This window comes from Ictidomys tridecemlineatus, chromosome 4, assembly GCF_052094955.1.
Source record: "Ictidomys tridecemlineatus isolate mIctTri1 chromosome 4, mIctTri1.hap1, whole genome shotgun sequence".
NCBI lineage: Eukaryota > Metazoa > Chordata > Mammalia > Rodentia > Sciuridae > Ictidomys > Ictidomys tridecemlineatus.
This window is the reverse complement of record NC_135480.1, coordinates 10,508,202-10,528,409: the sequence shown is the minus strand read 5'-3', so window position 1 is coordinate 10,528,409 and position 20,208 is coordinate 10,508,202. Positions and strand designations below refer to the sequence as shown.

Here is a 20,208-nt window from a genome sequence, read left to right as displayed (position 1 = left end):
CCTGAGTTCAATCCCTGGTACTAAACACATAAATAACCTGGTCTACTTCAAGGTTGTGCAAAGCCTAGATCATCCCTTGCAGCCTACTCCACATTTAAAGCATGTCTTTGAAAGTAACATAGATATTCTAGAATTCAAACTCTTGTAGTGGTCTCATCATGTGTGAGGCACTGGGTTCAATTCTCAACACTGCATATAAATAAATTAATTAAATAAATGTCCAGCAACAAAAGAGTTGTTGTGATGATTATAACACATGTAAAGATTATTTTTTTAAGTGTATCCTGTAAACATCTTAAGTTCTTGGTGTTTCTATTCTCCACCGCAGATTCCCCAAATGCATCTCGAAACAGCCAAGCCTTCTGCTCTCCCAGTGCTTTCTGCCCTCCCAATCTTGTCCACTTCTTGTCCACTTCTCATGCGGAAGCCACAGTTCTCAGAGTCCTTTCGGACTTGCCAAAAAGGCTCAAGTGATGTGGGAGACCAACCTTACAGGAGACTGGGTCACACTCCCCGGCTGGGTGCTGAGGCGCTCAGTCACAGAAATGTGGTCATGTCTCGTGCAAGGGTGTGTCTTGCTACAGCCCCATGGTGAAGCTATGCTCACCTGTTCCTTTGTAATAAACCCCTTGCCCTGTTCAGGATAGAATCTTCCATGGAAGTGCCTTGTGTGTGTCCCCTTCTCTTACTGTGCCCTTGGGTGTGGCCTACCCAGGTGTCAGTCAACCTGCTGACAGTGGACATCATGAAGACAGACTCAGCCCCCTGAAACCTGACCCCTTGCCTCATTTGAACAGCTTCTCCTCAATAAAAGGGGTCAGGCATGCTCTCACTCTCTCTCTTCCTGCGGACCCTTAAGGTCATAGGAGCCGTCACAGCGACCCCAAAGAAAAAGGTATTTGTGTCTCTTGTTGGTTATTTCATGCAGCCCAGTCAGCCCAGTTCAACTGGAGTGACCCCTGAGCTTTTTAGTCTCGAGAACAGAAACCTGGCAAAGTGACCCAAGGAAATCAGGTTAGAAGCTTGTGATTGGTTTGGAAAAGACAGATGGACACTCTCTCAGACAGTTGCCAACATCCCCTGGTTAAACTTGAAAGCAACACCATATACTCAGTGGCTCAAGTTTGCCACTTGTCCAGTTGAGTTGTCAGATATGGTTCACTCCTTTGAAGATTAGTCCAGCTCTCAAAGCATTTCCTGCAGCCTTATCTCAGATCACACCACAGTGTTGGTGTCAAAGACTCCCAGTTGTACGGGGATTTTACACACCTGAGCATACCACAGCAAGAGCTGGAGTTAAGGGGTACAAAGGCAAATGTTTGTACGTGCATGCGCGAGGGTAAAGGATAGGTAATTCCATGAAGGAGAGAGTTGTGACGACAGAGGTGGCAACATTTGAATTCACAAAGTGGACAAGACTGGGAGAGCAGAAAGCACGGTTCACCCCCGTCTGGGTACACCACTGTAATCCAAAGACAGCATGGAAAAAGCCTCACAGGGTTGAAAGAATAACTCTCCCAACTAGAACTCTGGTTCCTAGCTACCAAAATCACAAAAGTTGAGAGTTTAACAACTCATCGTCAGGTGCGGTAGTGCACACCTGCAATCCCAGTGACTCGGGAGGCTGAGGCAAGAGGACCACAAGTTCAAAGCCAACCAGGTCAATTTAGGCCCTAAGCAACTTTTTTTTTTTTTTTTATTGGTTGTTCACAACATTACAAAGCTCTTGACATATCATGTTTCATACATTAGAACGAAGTGGGTTATGAACTCCCAATTTTACCCCCAATGCAGATTGCAGAATCACGTCGGTTACACATCCACAATTTTACATAATGCCCTATTAGTAACTGTTGTATTCTGCTACCTTTCTATCCCCCTCCCCTCCCCTCCCATCTTCTCTCTCTACCCCACCTACTGTAATTCATTTCTCTCCTTCTTTATTTTCCCATTCCCCTCACAACCTCTTATATGTAATTTTGTATAGCAATGAGGGTCTCCCTTCATTTCCATGCAATTTCCCTTTTCTCTCCCTTTCCCTCCCACCTCATGTATCTGTTTAATGTTAATCTTTTCTTCCTGCTCTTCCTCCCTGCTCTGTTCATAGTTGCTCTCATTATATCAAAGAAGACATTTGGTATTTGTTTTTTAGGGATTGGCTAGCTTCACTAAGCATAATCTGCTCTAGTGCCATCCATTTCCCTGCAAATGCCATGATTTTGTCATTTTTTAGTGCTGCGACTTTAAACAAAATAAGAAATTAAAAGGGCTGGGTGTAGCTCGGTGGCAGAGCACCTTCTTTGTCTTGCAACCACAGAATGATGATGGTGTGCTGATTAAAGAACCTAAGGGGTGGTCACCCAGAAAGGCAAGATTAATAAGTGTGTGAATGACTGTTTGCCTCTGATCATTATCACCAGCCTTCAACTCTCACCCCCTTTCCCGCCCCAGGACTGAGCATGGAACCCAGGCCCTTGCACACGCGAGGCAAGCACTCTCCGGCTGAACCACATCCCTACCTCATTTTATTCTTTAATTTGAGACAGGGTCTCGCTAGGTTGCCCAGTCTGCCCTTGAACTTGCTGGCCTCCTGCCTTAGCCTCCTGAGTTACTGGGTTTATAGATGTGTGCCACCACACCCAGCCCATCCTTTTTTCCTGCAGAAAAGAAACAAAGCTTCTAAACAACCAAATTGTTCACAGTGACCCCGGCTTACCCAGCTGGTGAATTCCAACCACAAAAAGATAATAAAGGATCCTGGGCCTGCTGCCATCCCTCCCGGCCTGAGCCTCCCTCCCTGCCGGACAGACCAGTTGCCTCGTCCACCCGTGGTCAACCTCTGCAAACTGAAAGGACTTCAGGTTTTATTTACACCTATATCCAAAAGGATCCAAGGAAGGACTCTGGTCCAGCAAAAGCTTTGCCCTTCTGCAGCTGCAGAGATAAAGACAGAGACGCCGGCACCGGGGCCATGCGGAAGCCACAGATCTCAGAGTCCTCTCTGACTTGCCAAAAAGGCTCCAGCAACCCTAAAGCAGAGTTTCTCAGCAGGCCCATTTTTCATGTTTAGGTCCAGATGATTCTTTCCTGTGGGAAGCTGTTCTGACCATTATATGGTGACCATCGAAACTGTATTCAGGCATTACAGGGATACTACCCTGGTTGAGAACCTCTGACCAGAAGATGAAGAATAGAGAGAACCCCAGTGTGAGCTGAGTGTTGGGGGCGCACAAGGCGGGCACAGTGGGGTGGGGTCATGAAGACTTGGTGCCCAAGGCACCAGGGAGGCTGGTGGTCTCATGGTTCGGGAGATGGAGAGTCCTGTGATGACCCAGCCTGGGGCTTCTCCAAGCCTCTCCTTTGGGGAAGAGAAAACATTAGTAGCTCTAAACCAGGCGCACGCCAGTAATTCCAGGGGCTCAGGAAGCTGAGGCAGGAACTTGGCAAGTTTACCACCAGCCTGGACAATTTAGCAAGACCCTGTCTCAAAATGAAAAATAAAATTAAAAGAGTTGGGGATGTGGCTCAGTGGTTAAGTGCTCTGCTTCCTATTGTGGGAGAGTCTTGGAATCTGAAAATGTTTCCAAGCTCTCAGAATCTTCCAGTTCAGTAGTTGGCTTTCAAACTTCCTGATGATATTAGCCATGCATCTTGGTTCAAATGCGTATATAAATACAACCCAGGGATTTTATATAATATATAATATATATATATATATATATTATATATTATATAAAATCCCTGGTACAAAAACAGAAACATAAACAAAAAAAATCCAGGGCTCGGGTTGTGGCTTAGTGGAAGAGCGCTCGCCTAGCATGTGTGGTTACTGGGTTCAATACTCAGCACCATTTAGAAATAAATAAAGTGGAGTCATTGTGTCCATCTACAACTAAAGAAAAAATATTTTTTAAAAAAATCTGGGCTGGAATTGTGACTCAGAGGTAGAGCACTCACCTAGCATACGTGAGGCACTGGGTTCGATCCTCAGCACCACATAAAAATGAAAAAATAAACATATTGTGTCCACCTGTAACTAAAAAAAGTAAATATTAAAAAAATCCAGGGGTGGGGAGCCCAAATGGATAAAAAGGTCTGGGGATGTAAGTGGCAGAGTGCTTACCTAACCTATACAAGGCCCTGGGTTCAATTTCTAGTTCTGAAACCCAAAGTTTAGATCTATCTCTATACCCTCAGGAAAAATGCCCTCAAGAAAAATATCAAGGACCTCATGAGGTTAAAAAGCATCTCACATTTAATGTTTGGTTTTTTTTTTAGTTATCAATGGGCCTTTATTTAGCTTATTTATATGTAGAGCTAAGAATCGAACCCAGTGCCTCATACATGCTAGGCAAGCGTCTTCCACTGAGCTACAACCCCAGCCCACATTTAAATTTTTAAGAAAGAGAGAAAACCTCTCATTTTCATTTCTTTTTTTTTTTTTAAGGTGGGAGGAATACTAGAGATTGAACTGTACTTAACCACTCAGCTTAACCACTGAGCCACATCCCCAGCCCTTTTTATTTGTTTTATTTTGAGACAGGGTCTCACTAGGCTGATGAGAGTCTTGCAAAATTGGCCAGGCTGGCCTTGAATTTGCAATCCTCCTGCATCAGCCTCCTGAGTCTTGAAATTTCAGGAGGGTGCCGCCACACCTGGCCAGTTGGGGCCATTTTGACAATAATAACATGGATGCCAACGGCTCTTTATCCGACAGCTTTGGTAGGGTCCCAGCCTCCTGCAAACGCCCCCCCCAACGCCTCAAATACACACACACGTGCATATACATATACACACTTCTATACAATACACATCTACACATACAGGCTCGCATGTGCAAATATGCACACATTGATGCACCCACACATAGAGATTAAGACATACACTACATAACACACTTAGTCCTAGAAGTCTTAAACAGCTGTCCACGTCCTTCTAAGCAGAACCAGTCTGCTCCCATGAAGGATCTACTGTGGTTTTTCTCCTCGGCATCCCCGCCATCACCTGCAAGGGTCACTGGCCACACCCCCACTGCTTGCTGAGCTTCCTGAAGACCCCATCGGCCTCCAGGAGCCCAACCAGCCTAACCTTCAGCTGCTGGATTCCAGCCAGGTACGGCTGGCCACTGCCTGCAAGGTGCCGCCGCCCTGCTGGGCACTGCTGGGTGCCCCAGGTACTGCGTTACCATTCTTGTGTACGAGGGGCCAAAGCCACACCATGTTCTCACATCCCCAATGCGAAAAGGACATCCTGTCGTCTGTGCTCAGGAGGCAAAACGCTGCTTTCTCTGTTCTGGCCAACAGGTACAGAAGCATCATTTCTTGGTCCATTGGACTCCCAGCAACCTCAGTGAAAATCCCTTCCCGATTACAATGCACAGCTGCCTGTGTCCACGGGACACAGGGACATAAATGGAGGGTCCTTCATCAGGCAGCATCAAGAACACACCTGTCAAGGACTGAGACCAACGGGGGTGGCCTGGATCTTTCTTAAGGAATTTGTCTGCCAGAAACCCTTTCTCTCCCCTAAGCAACTTGACTTTCAGCAGCTGTTCCACTCCCTGCAAGACTCACCTGAACCCAGCGGAGGCCGCAGCATGGGCTCACGCTGGCCCAGTGACCACCCCCACACACGGGCCTACCCCCCACTCACACTCCAGAAGCTGTCTGAGCTCAGGGGCTAGAGGCCTGCTCCCTGTGCTCCTCTCCATTACAGCACTATGAAATAGAAGAAGCCAGGGTGGATCCACCGCCACCAGAACTTCTCTGAGTTATAACGAATAGCATTTACTGGAAGCCTGGACTGGGCCGAGCCCTGTTATGCCCGCCCCAGCTCCCCGTTCAGTGGCAGGCAGGAGAAAGGGGCACCGAGAAGAAAAAAGGAGCTGAGGAAAAGGGAGCGTGAATAAAGAGAGATGAGACGAGTAGGCATGGTGGGGCACATCGGTAAACCCTGCAGCTCAGGAGGCTGGGGCAAGAGGATCACAAGTTCGAGGCCAGCGTCAGCCACTTAGTCAGGACCCAAGAAACTTAGTGAGACCCTGTCTCAAAATAAAAAGTAGAAAGGGCTGGGCATGAGTTCAGTAGCAAAGCACCCCTGGGCTTAATCCCCAGTACCAAATAAAATAAATAGATAAGAGAGAGAGATGAGGGCCCTGGGTCAGGGGTTGGCTCCTCCTCACACTGGCCTGTGACCCACTACTCACAGTGTCCTTCCACCCTGAGCCCTCGGGCCTCAGCCGACACCCCACCACGAAGCAGTACCTGCCAGAACCCAACCCCCCACCCAGGGCCCTGCGTCTCCTCTACCCTCACCTCCTTCCTGCCTCCAGCCCACACCCCACTCTTCCCAGCCTCAGGGCCTGCGCCAGGACAGCATTTTCCTCATTCCCCTCCTAACCTCTACCATAATTTCTCAGAGAACGGTCCAGACCCAGCGTGAGGTTGACCAGAAGCCCTTGTTTAAAATTCAATGACAGTGAAATAAGCCAGACACCAAATGAGCAAATGCCCTGTGATCTCACCTACGGAGGTTGCTAGAGGAGTCAAAAGCGCAGACTCAGAACCAAGAAGGGCCGTGCCAGGGCCGGGGAGGGGAAGGCAGCGTTTCAGCCAGGAATGATGAGAAAGTTCTGGGGACCGATGCAGTGAGCCGCGCACGACACAAACATGCAGAATGCCACGGAACTGCGTGCCGCCTGCACACCTCAAGAGGCCTAACGTGGCTAATTCTGTTAGGCATGTTTTACCATTTTTTTTTTTTTTAACTATGACCAAATCAGAATCTTGGAGCTGGAATCCAGAAATGCACTTTTTTTTTTCTTTGCAGTGCTGAACATTAAATCCAGGCACCCTCTACCACCAAGCTACATTCCCAGCCCTTTCTTAAATTTATTTATTTTTTTTATTTATTTTTTTTTTTAGCTTTTATTTTGAGACAGTTCTTTAAACAGCCCAGTCTGGCCTCCAACTTGCGATCCTCCTGCCTCAGCCTCTTGAGTGGCTGGGGTCACAGGCTTGCGTCACTGTAGACCAGAAACCTACATTTTTAACCAGCTCCCCAGTGGTTTTTATGCACCCTATTTATAAGAACTGAGATTTCCCCTCCTCCTTTTTTTTTTTTTCCCCCAGAGACACAGACAAAGTTTTGTTTAGGAGAGCAGAGGCACCCTCAAGGGAGAATGTGAGCTATCTAGAGAGAGAGAGAGAAAGAAACTTTGGACGTAGAGTAAGGAATACACACTCAGAGAATGCGGGCCATCTCCAGAGGGGGAGGCAGCCACTTGTTGGTGTGGGGGTTCACATTTGCACAGGACAGTTGCTGGGGCTGGACTAGAGGTGGAGTCAGCGTGGAGCTGCACAATTCCACACCAGTTTTCCTGCTGGCTCATTGCCTCCTGTCTTTTTTTTTTTTTTTTTTTTTTTTTGCAGGTAAAGGCATGGTGAAGGGCACGGGCTAAGGACAGGGGCTGAGTGGCTCTCTGAGGCTTGATTTGCATTTCGAAACTTCATGGGCATTTCCTGCAAAGAATTCAGACTTGCTACCACTGAATGGGTTTGCAACTTCAGCCAAGTTACTGAACCTATAGAGCCTTCTGGTGTTATCTTAATACCTTCCTCACATGGCTCCTAGGACAGTTAGGGGAGATATAGAACAGGAAGAGTCACGGCCACATGCAGAGGCACATGACTGGATCCCAGTGACTCGGGAGGCTGAGGCAGGAGGATTGCAAGTTTGAGGCCAGCCTCAGCAACCTAGCAAGGTCCTCAGTAACTCAGCAAGACTCCAACTCAAATAAAAAATGAAAAGGACTGGGTATACAGCTAGGTGGTAAGGCACCTCTGGGTTCAATCCCTGGGATCCAAAGAGTGCCAGGTGTGAGCAGCTGACGGGGTGAGTTCGACATTCAGTCAACCCTCAAGCGCCTACCCAGCACCCTGGGTACCAGGCCTGGGCTGAGTCCAGGGGATTCAAGAGAGAGAGCTGCCGGACAGCATTCCAACATTCCGGGACTTGCCAACAATAGGGGTCTCCCTTCTGCCACTGGTGGGCCTCTGAAAAGCTTCCTGCCAGAAGGAAACATGGGTCCTAGGTAAGGAGTGGGCTGATCTGAGGGCCTAGGGTTACAACCTAGTGAAGGAGAGAGGCCCCAGGGAGCAGAAGAGTTATAGAGGCCTATGTCACCAAGCCCAGAGTCAAGGGCTTCCTGAGGTGAGGACAGCTGTGCCGAAACCTGGAGCAGAGCTGGCTGAGAGGGTGGTGGGACGTTCCTGGCCAAGGAATAGCCTGTGCAAAGGCCCAGAGGCCTCTGACACATTGAGGAAGAGAAAGAAGTCCAGGTGGTGAGGGCTGGGGGATGCGTACCAGGAAACCTTGCTAGTCATTTTCTTCAGAGCTCTCTGAATCCCAGAGGGAACCAGCTTGGAATCTCTCAGTGGACTCTGCTCCTGGGAATTCCTGTCCGGAGATGGTGTTATCTTACTGCTGGGCCTCCTTATCTCCTCATTTTCTAATCCCTGTGGTTTTCTACTACCACCCACAGCTTCATCCTGCACAGCCGGGAAGCAGGGAGTGGGGCTTAACCCCTGAGGTATCTTTGCCCTGAGACTAGACCACGATGTCCCTTCCCAGCCCTTCCCCCCAGTTCTCCCCCCAGGACACTTGGGATCTGCTCCCACTCACCCTCAGATCTCAGGGGAACATCATGAGAAAAGATTCCTTCTCTTTTACTTTTCCCAAATTGACCACTCCTAGCAATGCTGAGAAGAGTGGACTCTGTGTGCCATTACAAAATCACATTAAAATAATCCCTCCTGGGCCTTTGGCCCACAAGCGTCTCCCGCTCATTGGCCCAGTTAGAATCATAAAGCTCGCCGACTTCAGCATTTACTGTAAGAAGATAGCTGGACACATTTTTAAGAGCTTTATTTTTTTTTTTTAAAGTGGTCCATTACTTGCATAACTTGGGGTCTGTAAAGCAGTAAACGGGCTAAGAAATTACCTAAATATTTTTGTCGGGACAACATTTTTTTGTCTTGGGTACAAGGAGGGTTGGAAGGTTGCCAGGCTGCTCATGACCCTTTTATTAAGATGTTTCCCTAAGAGCCTGTCACCAAGCAAAGGGGAACCTCTTAGACAAGTACCAGGCCTCCGTCCCTCCCAACAATGCCTTCTTCTCCTCTCTTGCACTGATCTGTGAAATGGATGAGGCATGAAATCAAAATTCTTCTTCCAGAACCAGCTCTCCAAGTGGGTGATCCAGCCACTTGTGTGTAATCTTGTCCTTTGGCCTATTTTGCTGTGAAATGGTTCTTGAAAGTGTTCCAAAGTAGCTTTAGGGAATATTCATATCTTGACTGTTTTTCGCTTCAATGAAACGTTATGAGCCAGTCACAGGCCTGGAATCCCAGCAATTTGGGAGGCTGAGGTAGGAGGATCACAAATTGGAGGCCAGCCTAGGCGACTTATTGAGATCCTTTCTCAAAATAAAATATAAAAAGGGTTGGAGAGACACTTTAGTTGTAGAGCGCCTCCAGGTTCAATCTCCAGTTCAAGAAAAGAGAAAAGAAAAAAGTATGGCAAGCTTGGCTGGTTCCAGGTAGGTGGAATCCAGGGGAGAGGCAGTAAGATACCAGGTGGCCTTCTGACTTGATTCTGCTGGGTTTGGGGTAGGGCATCACACCCCCTCCCCCAACTTCCAGCAGACAGGGCTTTCAAAGCCCCACCCGCACCCTGCTTCCTGCCAAGCAGGTCTGAACCCTGCTGGTGCCTGCTGGACCCAGCAGCCAGCTGTCCTGGACCAGTGACCGTCACAGTGCCCTCAACTCCAATCTTTCCTCCAAACTCACTCAGCAGCTGAGATTTTCAGGATGGGAGAAAATCAAGATCGAGGGTTATATTACATCACTGACCCTGACCCAGCTCATTCCAGGTATATTAACTCGGAAACAAATCCAGCAAATTTGGTTTTAGCATCGAAGGGCCTGACCCTTTCCACGTGGGCCCTGATCTCGGAAGCTCTGACCTCTAGCCCCGAACAGGGCCTTCCTTCCTGAGCTCTCTGCTATGCAAGGAATTCTGCCTCAGTTGAAGAAGGAAGAAAAAAAAAGAAAGAAAGAAACCTCCCCCCCTGGATTTGCTGCTTTCTGATCTGACCAGGTCGGAATGCAATGGGGCCCCCTGGCTGGGCGGGAAACAGCCTCCACGGGAAAACAGACTCCACTGAAGGAGGCCCAGCGCCTTCCCCCCAAAGCCCTCTGGCTCCTTCCGTGCATTACTGTCAGGAAACCGAGCAGGTGGGCAGTTGCTGATTCTCATCAGGAGCTAACTTGCAAGGGAAGGAAGGTGTCGTGGGCTCCCTCTTCATCCCTGCACCAACCCACGCTAGACTCAGAGCCTCTTCCTGCCTCCACGCCTCCTCCCCCAGACCTAACATTGGCACCCAGAAACCTCCCCAAACCTCTCTCCTTACAAGTCACCTTCAACACTTCAAAACCACCTCCAGATCCAGTCAATCCCTCCGCCTAGAGGCTAAGACTTTTTCTATTCTGTCCTCATCCTCCAGCCCCAACATCGTCCCCTGCTCCCAACACAGGCCCTTTGCTGGCTGAGGTCACTTTCTTCTTCCCTGGGGGACTAACTGGCTCACCTGGGCCCTGTTCTTCCCTGGGCCACCACTCAGATGGTCTCCATGACGTGGGGCCTGTCCTGAGCCCAGCTCAGGTCTTTCCTCCTTCATGAAGCCTCCATCAAGGCCACAGGACCCAGGAAGAGAAAGGACTGTGCCGCCAGCCAGTCTGCACTCAAATCCTGCCTCTGCCCAGCTCTCTGGGACTTTGGGTAAGTCACTTCATCCTTCTGTGACTCAGATTCTCCCACTGCAAGATGGGGGTATAACTGCACCTACTCCACGGGGTTATGGTGAGGAATAAATAAATTAAGTCACATAAAACATTTGTGTCGTGGCTGATACATACAAAGCCTTTGATAAGGGCTCTTATTCTAACCTCGTCGTTTCCTTTGCTTTGTTTTATGGTACTGGCGATTGAACCCAGGGTGCTGTGCCAATGGGCTAGGTCCCCAGCCCTTTACCACTTTTTATTTGGGGGTTGGCCACTAAGTTGGCCAGGCTGGCCCTGAACTTGGAATGCTCCTGCCTCGGCCTCCCGAGTAGCCGGGATTTCAGGAGTGTGCCACGGCACCTGGCTCCTTTCCCCAATTTTCTGCTCATACTGTAACGGAGGCCATATCACAGGAGTATATCTCGAACACTTCACTGCAGTGTCATATGTGACAAAAAGGAACCAGAAAATTTTATCTATAACTGACACATCAATATGCATTAGCTCATTCATGAACTTGAAATATTCCTCATTCCTGATGTGCAGGATAAGCAGGAAAACTTACCCTGTTTCTTCCTGTTACCATTTAACCCTTAAGAGACCTAGGAGGGGGCTGGGGATGTGGCTCAAGCGGTAGCGCGCTCGCCTGGCATGCGTGCGGCCCGGGTTCGATCCTCAGCACCACATACAAACAAAGATGTTGTGTCCGCCGATAACTAAAAAATAAATATTAAAATTCTCTCTCTCTCTCTCTCTCTCTAAAAAAAAAAAAAAAAAAGAGAGACCTAGGAGGGAAAAATGGGGACAAACTGTCAGGAACATGAAGACAAGACTCATCCTCCTGATGCATTTGGGCACCAAAATGAAAGATGTGGCTTTCATACCAAGAAGCACTTCCCAAAGAGAACCCCAGTCAAAGGTGGGGACCTCAGCCAGCCTCTGCCTCTTCTGAAAGCAAATTGCACTCATGCCACAGGAGACCTCAAAAGCCCAGGGTCACAGGGCCATGAGATGATCACCAGGGTGGGGCGGGCTTTGGGCCTTCTGGTTTACCCAAACGCTGCAGCCGACTTGTGAATCAATACACAGCTCAGAATGATGCAGGAGTTAGGGGTCATCAACCTTTCAGGCTTGTTTCTTCAGGTTTAAACGGGAGGGGAGTGGTGGAACTGGAAGATCCCTTTTGAACCAGCCAATCTGAAATTTGCCCTGTGCCAAAATGATCTGCACAGGTGTTCTCTGTAGAGTCAGAGCCAGAAAAGGCATGCACAGAGCAGGGTTGGGACGAAGGGATTTAAAAATCAGAGCTGTGGGCTGGGGTGTGGCTCAGTCGGAGAGCACTTGCCTGGCATGCACAAGGCCCTGGGTTCCATCCCGAGAGCCACAAAAAAATCAGAGCTATAATATAATCCATCTGTGCCCCGATGCATTTACTACTCTAGCCCACCTAAGAATGATGGGTGCCAAAGCTGAGCAGGTGTCTCACTCACCTGGTTCAGGTCCCGGCTCTGACATTTACACTCAATTTATCCAACTGTGTGAAGCCTCTGCTTGTTCAGCAATCACATAAGGCTGATAATAATACTTGCTTCGTGCACATATTGATTAAAGTATAAAGCGCTTTCCACAGGACCTCAAGCAGAGGACATCATTCAGTAGAAATTGATAGTTAGTCACTAAATGACAGATGCTGTTCCAAAGACCTGGGGGCACAGTCTTAAACAAGGAAGTCTTCTCCTTGTGGATTTCAAAGAGAGATAATAGCAAATTACCAAAATAAATGACACGATGGTGCACGCCTGTAATCCCAGCTACTTCGGAGGCTGAGGTAGGAGGATTGCAAGTTCAAGACCAGCCTGGGCAACTTCACAAGACCCTGTCTCAAAATAAAATTTTTTTAAAAAAAGACAGAAGATGTAGCTTAGTGGTAGAGTGCTTGCCTGGCACAGGTACTGGATTCAATACCCAGTATGGCAAAAATAAAAAGCCATATTTCCTTAAACAAGAAGAAGAAAAGTCAGGCAGGGCAAATGGGATAAAGATGGGATGTGATTTTATGTAGACTCCTCAGGAAAGGCCAGCAGAGAAGGTGAACCTCGAACAGAGGCCTTCATCAATGCCGTTGCTATTAATATTCCTCATTGGCAGTGTGCTGAGTTTGGCACTAACAGAGTATTTTTTTTCCCAGTGTCCAAATGGACATGGCTTCCTGACTTATCTCACCAAGCGGAATGTCGGAGATAGAAGAGAACTTAGAGATTCTCTAGTCCATTTTATAGATGGAAAGCTGAGACCCAAAAAGCAAAAACAGGATAGGAAGCAAAAGCCCTGACATCACGGGATTTGCATTCCAGCCAGGGAGAAGAAGGTGAATACGTTAGGGAACTGATATGTGCCAGAGAGCAATAAGTAGACGGAGAGAGTAAGAAAGCGATAAGAAGCACAGCGGAGCCGGGAAAACGGTGGCACACACCTGTAATCCCAGCGGCTCGGAAGGCCAAGGCAGGAGGCCGAGGCAGGAGGATCGTGAATTCGAGACCCTATCTCAAAATAAAAAAAAATTAAAAGGGCTGGGGATGCAGCTCAGTAGTAAAGTGCCTCTGGGTTCAATCCCCAGTACCCTAAATAAATAAATAAAAGCATCGGTGGTACCTGGCATCAGGGGAAGGAGGGCTAGTTACTCCACATGAGGTGATGTGGTAGAGTAAGGGGTTTGTCACAGGGAAGGACATTCCAGATATAGTTCATAGCACTCAAGAGCCCTGCGGTGGGAGCTTGCCAACTGGATCAAGGAACAGCAAGAAGGCCCAATGAGGGCAGGAGAGATGGTGTGAGAAAAACAGGGAGAGCCAGGTCATTTGGGAGCCTTGGACCACAGCCAGCTCTGGAGCTATGCCTCCCAGTGAGACAGGCCCCATGGAAGGAGGTCAGGAGTGAGGAATGGCATTATTTGACTGATGCCTTAAAAGGATCAACCTTGTTGCCATGGTAAGAAGGGACCAGAGGGGTCCAAGATAGAAACAGGGACCAGCCGGGTGTGGTGGCACACGCCTGCCATCCCAGGACTCAGAGGGCTGAGGCAGGAGAGTTACAAGTTCAAGGCCAGCCTCAGTGATTTTGTGAGGCCCTAAGCAACTCAGCAAGAGTCAGTCTCGAAAGCAAAAAGCAAAAAGGGCTGGAGATGTGGCTCAGTGGCTGAGCACCACTTGGTTCAATCTCCTGTACCAAAAAAAAAATAATAAAATAAAAATGAAAATGAAAAAGACTGGGAATGGAGCTCCATGGTAAAGCACCCGCCGAGTTCAACCCCCGGGACCAAACGAAAAGAAGCAGGGAGAGCAGTTAGGAAACTGTGACCATAATTCAAGTGAGAGTTGCAGTGACCCAGAGGGGGACAGCAGTGGTAGAGATGGGGAAGGGACCAGATTCTAGATACGGACGGTAGAGCGGATGGAGTTGCTAATGGTGTATCTAGTGTAAAAGAGTAAGGGGAGACCAGAATGACGTCACAACTGTATCCTGAGCAACTTGACTTTTATTGAGACAAAAGATAAACAGATAAAATAGCAGAACTATTCACAACAACCAAAAGGTAAAAACAACCTGAAAGCCCACCGACCGATGAATGGATGAACAGAATGTGGCAAACACATGCACCGAATAGTCACCTTAAAAAGAAATGAAATTCTTACCAGATATTGTGAATGGTGTGACAATAAATGATGGGTGCACAGGTAAAAAAAAAAAAAAAAAAAGAAGAAGAAATGAAATTCTGACACAAGCTACACCACAGACGAACCATGAGGATGTTATTCAAGTAAAGTGAGCCAGTCACAAAAGGACCAATCTCATTGGATTCCACTTGCATGAGATGACCTAGAGGAGTCGGATTCACAAAACCAGAAAGTGGAAAGGTTGTAGCCAGGGGTTGGAGGAGAGGGAAGAGGGAGTTAGAGTTTCAATTTAGGAAGATGGAATACCTTCTGGAGCAAGCCTGTAACCCCAGTGACTTGGGAGGTGAGGTAGGAGGAATACAAGTTCAAAGTCAGCCTCAGTAATTTAGCCAGACCCTGTGGACAGTCATACAACATTGTGAATGTACTTCATGAGTATAAACCAAAAAGTCATTAAAATAACTTTGTTATTTCAGTTTTTTTGTTTGTTTTGGGTATTTGGTGGGGATTGAGCCCCAGAAGTACTGTACCACGGAGCTACACCCCCCAGTCCCTTTTATTTCTGATTTTGAAACAGTGTCTCATTAAGTTGCTGAGACTGGCCTCGAACTTACCATCCTCCTGCCTCTGCCTCCCAAATCACTGAGGTTATAGGAATGCCCCACTACACCCAGCTATTTCAAAATTTTTACCAAGGTCATAATATGGATGTGGCAGAATGGATTTAAATATAAAATGTAGGAACAAATGGCAAATTATATGTCATGCATGTTATTACCATTTTTTTAAGTAGAGATTTTAAATATCCGTTCACTGGCAAAGCCCTATAAGGATCCCGAGATTTATAAATACAAATACAAATGAGAAATGACGCTGGAGTTTTCCTGTGGTTAACAGCAGGTACGGGACTCTCCCACCAACAGGGCTTTGGAATAGAGAGAAGCACGTCAGTGGGAGGGGAGGGCCACGTTGAAAATAGAAGCAGTTTCAGAAAAAAAATAACAAGATGAAAGAGAATAGGACTAGAATAGAACGATGAGAGAAGCCAGATGAGCAAGGGAGTTGAAACAGGATCACGGGGGCACTGGGGACCACAGATGGGGAGGGAAATCTGATGACATTCCAATGCAAAACTGGTAAAAGGGTGTGATTACAACAGCCAGCATTTATTAAGCACTTACTGTGTCAGGCACAGCCCTAAGCTGTGTAGTGGCACCAATCCTCACAGCATCATATAAGGGAAGTGCTGTGGCCTCCCTGACCTCACAGACGGAGAAGCCAGAACCAGCCTGAGGGTAGAGTAGCAGTTCGTCTGTCCCAGAGCCGGCTCCTCCCACCAGGCTCCATCCCCGGATGGGTTTGCAGCTTTAACTTTCCGACATCCCACACTTAAAACCTCCTAGAACGTTTAGGACACTGTGTCACCAGTCAGAGCTCTGCTGGCCTGGGCTAAACAGCCTGACCTCCAAGTCCAGCAGTGACTCTGATTTTCTGCTTATTCACTGCGCTGTTACCCCGAGGAAACCCACTCAGTCTCTCTACATTCATGTGAGTTTTCAGATGCTCAGGGAAATAGCAGAATCCCCTGGGGAAGTTGACTTCAAGAGAGCTGAAGGCTAACGGCAGGGTAGGAAAGGCTGGTGCCTGGCATTCCAGCGGAGCCATGTTTACCCGAAGCTCCAGCTTCAAAGTCCACCAAACTGAGGGACACGCAAGTTGGTTTCTAAGGAAATGTCCCTGATGAGGGAAAAGAGGCGTCCCTGGCAAGAGGAACTGTGATCTTCCTCCTTCGTTTCAGCCGAGGCTCGTGAGGACGAAAACACACACACTTTCTCTAAGCTCCAGGACTTAATCAGAATCCCTACTTCTGGCTGCTTTAATTCTGACTCTTGCAGCATCGGGCTCTTCATAGGTGATCGATAAATGCACAAGAAATGGATAGCATCCAGTGCAAGTCCTTAGAGGAACAGGATCCCATCTAAGTCACCAACTTAATGTTGAAGTGAATCATAGAAGCAGCGAGGGCCGCACTGGGAAGGCCAACCCTGTGAGAAGCCAGAACTTGCTCCCAGAGGGCAAGAGGCACTGACCAGCCACGTGACGCTGGGAAGCCAGCCAGTAGCTCTCACCATTATCTGCCTATTTTATTTGCCAGGCATCCTGTGCCGAGGACCCTCCCAGGCCCCCAGTTGGCACTCTGGGAGCTGAGACAAGGGAGGCCCAGGCACTCAGGTAGACACAGAAGGGGCAGTGAGTCCAAACTGGGAGGCTCAGATGGGCCTAGGGTGATGATTCAAAGGACCAGTAAGAGAGGGGGCAGCAGGCTATGCAAGACAGAGAAGACGCGACCATGAAGGCACAGAAGCATGGACCAGCGTGGTAGATCTGGGGGACCTGCAAGCATTTTGGTATGGCTGGAGTGAAGGGTGCCCTGTGGCAAGCAGTGGAAGGGGATCACAGTGGCCTTGTGTGCTAAGTAAGGACATGAACTGTACCCTGCAAGCCACAGGGGGCTACTGAAGAATTTTAAGGAGGGGAATAACATGATCTGTTATTATTATTATTTTTTTAAAAAATAATTTTAGACTGATGCTATTTAAGCTCAGCAGTGGAAGAAAGCAGAAAGAATAGGTGACCCTCTCCAGTAAGTGAGCCTTGTCTCTGGGTAGAGGAAATAATCAGAGCAAAACAGGGTGGGGCTTGAGGAGGGGAGGCGGGTTACTGAGTATTTGCTACAGAAACAGTCATCCAGGGCAGAGATGGGGTGCTGGGGAGAGAAGAGGTGAGGAAGGGAATGCACAGGCCTCTGGAGGTGTCAGCCTGGAGGCCAAGGCACTACAGGGTGCTGGGATGGAGGAGGGAGGGGCCTCGGGTGGATGGGGAGGAACCTGGACTCCATTTCCCCAGGGACAGTGCAGTCACTCTACTCCAGCTGACACTGTCCTGTGGGATGCAGGCTCAGAGAATATTATGAAATTTTAAGAAGTCATAAATTCCCATATTAACTGTGAAATCTCCTGATTCTTATATGTTTGCAAGTAACCCCCAAAAGAAGTTTAATTTTTATTCAAGGCAAAAAAAATATAATTTTATGGCCTCAACTGGGCAGGAGTCCCCATTCTAACTCCCTACAATACAGGATTTCGATGTCCCACAGTCCCTTCTTCCCCTCAGGGACACTGTCCCTTCTGTCCCCTTACATGGGCATCTCCCACCTGGGAAAGCATTTCCTTTATATGATCAGAAAGGCTTTGACTTCAACTCTGGCGGACTCTTCAGCTAGCAGTAGATTCCAACCCTCCAATTCTAAGCCTTTGGACTCGGCCGCATCATGGCCTTGAGTTTTACAGATAATGTCCTGAATGCATCTGGATGTTCCATGGCAGCCCTACAAAGCGAGAAACTCTGAGAGTCCTGGAGTAAGTGATTCTTGGGTAGAAAGTGCATTTCCTACAGGCTTTTCCAAAAGCTGGAAGGAGAGAAGGAGGTCTTGGATTTCTAGTGCCACAAGGTGCTGTCATCGGCAGGTGCTCTCCTGAGCCCTATTTCTGGGTATTGTTCTTGTAATTAAGGTTATCAACCTTTCAGTCCCCCCCCCCCACTTCTCTCACCTGCATTGGAAACTGCCCCTGCTTGGCTGGTGGCTTCCTTGGATTTATTCTGGTCTTTGCATCCCGGGGTTGATGACTGTGGTGTGCTCTAACAATAAGGATAAAGATGATCACAGAGTCACTCGGGGAATCATCCAACCGATTAACATTTCTCACATGCCTACTGTGAGCATATAAAACACCAGACACCCCACCCCTCCAACGCCACCCCAACACACCCCGGCCCAGACTAAGTTCCTCCCTTGCCTGGAAGCTCTGGCTATAAAGAGATAACAAAGGATGTTAAGAAGGGACCCAGCACAAGCCCAAAGACATCCTTCTGGGCAAGTTCAGTGAATCTCACACAAAGGAGACAATGTTATGCAATGGTAGAAAGAGAGAGCAAGAGCGTGCAACTGAACACAGAAGAACAATGTGCTGTCAAATGAGTAATGTGTCAGGAAGCAGGATTGGGGGACTCATCGGTTACTGTCCATTGAGTATCCATTCTCTGTCCAGAACCAAGCTGGCTTCCACGGGACAGGGCAGACAACCAGTCAACTCCGCCAGAAGTTCCTAAAGCCTGATGTGGCCGGGTTCCAATCCAAGGGTCGCCACCCTCTTGGAGGGACAAGTACCATCAGGAAGGAGAGACAACCCTGCCAACAGGATTCCCTAGCCAACTGCATCTGGTGGCAACATGGAAACCTGGTTTTCATGGAGAACACAGTTGCTGTCAATAGCTTTAATAGGTGGGGCTTTTCAGGTCTTTACTCCAGTTGGCTATCATCCCCAGAAACTCTCCTCCCCAGGAGGAAATAACTTGGAGATTGATGCGTAAGTCAGGATCTTCAACTTCAAATCGGTGAATTTTTGGACTCACACTTCCTCCCTACAGACACACTGTTCTCCCTAGCTCCATATGTTTTGTGGAGCCAGGGAGAATGTTGAGGCCAGTTAGATTTTTTCTCCCCCGTAAATAATAAGTAAATTCCTCATTAGACTTTCCTAAGGGGCTGAAAAAAAAAAAAACAGATTTTTGTGTCCCAGAGCCTAGCAGAGTGTTCCCAGCATTCTGGAAATGTTTGTTACTTGGATAGATAAATGATGAATGAATAACAGATTGATAATTGCATCTCTTTAATAACAAATGGCATGAACACTTCCAAGGCTCTTGAAAACTGTCCATAAATTAATCCCATCCCACTGATTCTTTCTTGTCACAAATTTCCAAAAATTCTAAGAGATAAATCCAATATGAATTATTTTACAAAAACAATCTTGCCTTTTCCAGAAAGGCTTGGTTGAATAAGCATTTGAGGACTCTTCTTTTTTATTATTATTTTTTTAATTCATCCAGCTTTCAGTTATAAAAATGCATCTCAGAATAAGTCCAGAACACCACAGAAGAAAGGAATGTTTTTTTCCTTCAAAAACAATAATCAGATAATAATGACAAACACATCAGCCCTCACCACATGCCAAACAGAGCCAGTTATGATTTGTATGTTAAAGCCTTACAACAACCAGGAGATACGTGCTGTTATAACCCCACCTGCCTTCATCTTACCCCAGTCTTTTTCAATTTTTATTTTGAGACAGGGTCTTGCTAAGTTGCTTAGGATCTGACTAAGTTGCTGAAGCTGGCCTCAAACTTTTGATCCTCCTGCCTCAGGCTCCGGAGTCTCTGGGATTACAGGAGTGTGCTTCTATGCCTGGCCAGAGCTGCAGTTTGAACCCAGTCCAACTGGTCTCATGAATCCATACTATATACCATGCTATAAACCATCCATGTTTTGCTGCGTACGTTAGAAAAATAAAAAATGGAGATGGGGAGGTGGGGAAGTCAAAGCCCAACCAAACTGTCAGCATATTCAAGATTCGATGTTATCTTGAAGAAGGGATGGTTCTTAGCTAAATATACAGACTGCTTCACGGTGTTCTGTCTGTGCAATTCATGACCAAAAACAAACTATTTTAGAAATAGTTGTAATATCATAAAAAGATTCTATAATAGCTATAAAAATAAAGAACAGAGAAACATTCAGTTTCCATTTACTTTAGAAAATAAAAATCAAATCATCAAGCAAATTGTTTTCTAAT

General features: G+C 47.5%; 1 protein-coding gene across 1 annotated transcript in view; it reads right to left on the bottom strand.

Annotated features, from left to right (window-relative positions):
* Positions 1-20,208, bottom strand: part of Ahnak (AHNAK nucleoprotein) — an 89,885-nt gene that overhangs the window by 23,984 nt on the left and 45,693 nt on the right. Inside the window, exon 5 of the mRNA XM_005331505.4 lies at positions 18,127-18,214. Within this exon, the coding sequence (XP_005331562.2) occupies positions 18,127-18,214 (88 nt within the window). The remainder of the gene's footprint in view (positions 1-18,126; positions 18,215-20,208) is intronic.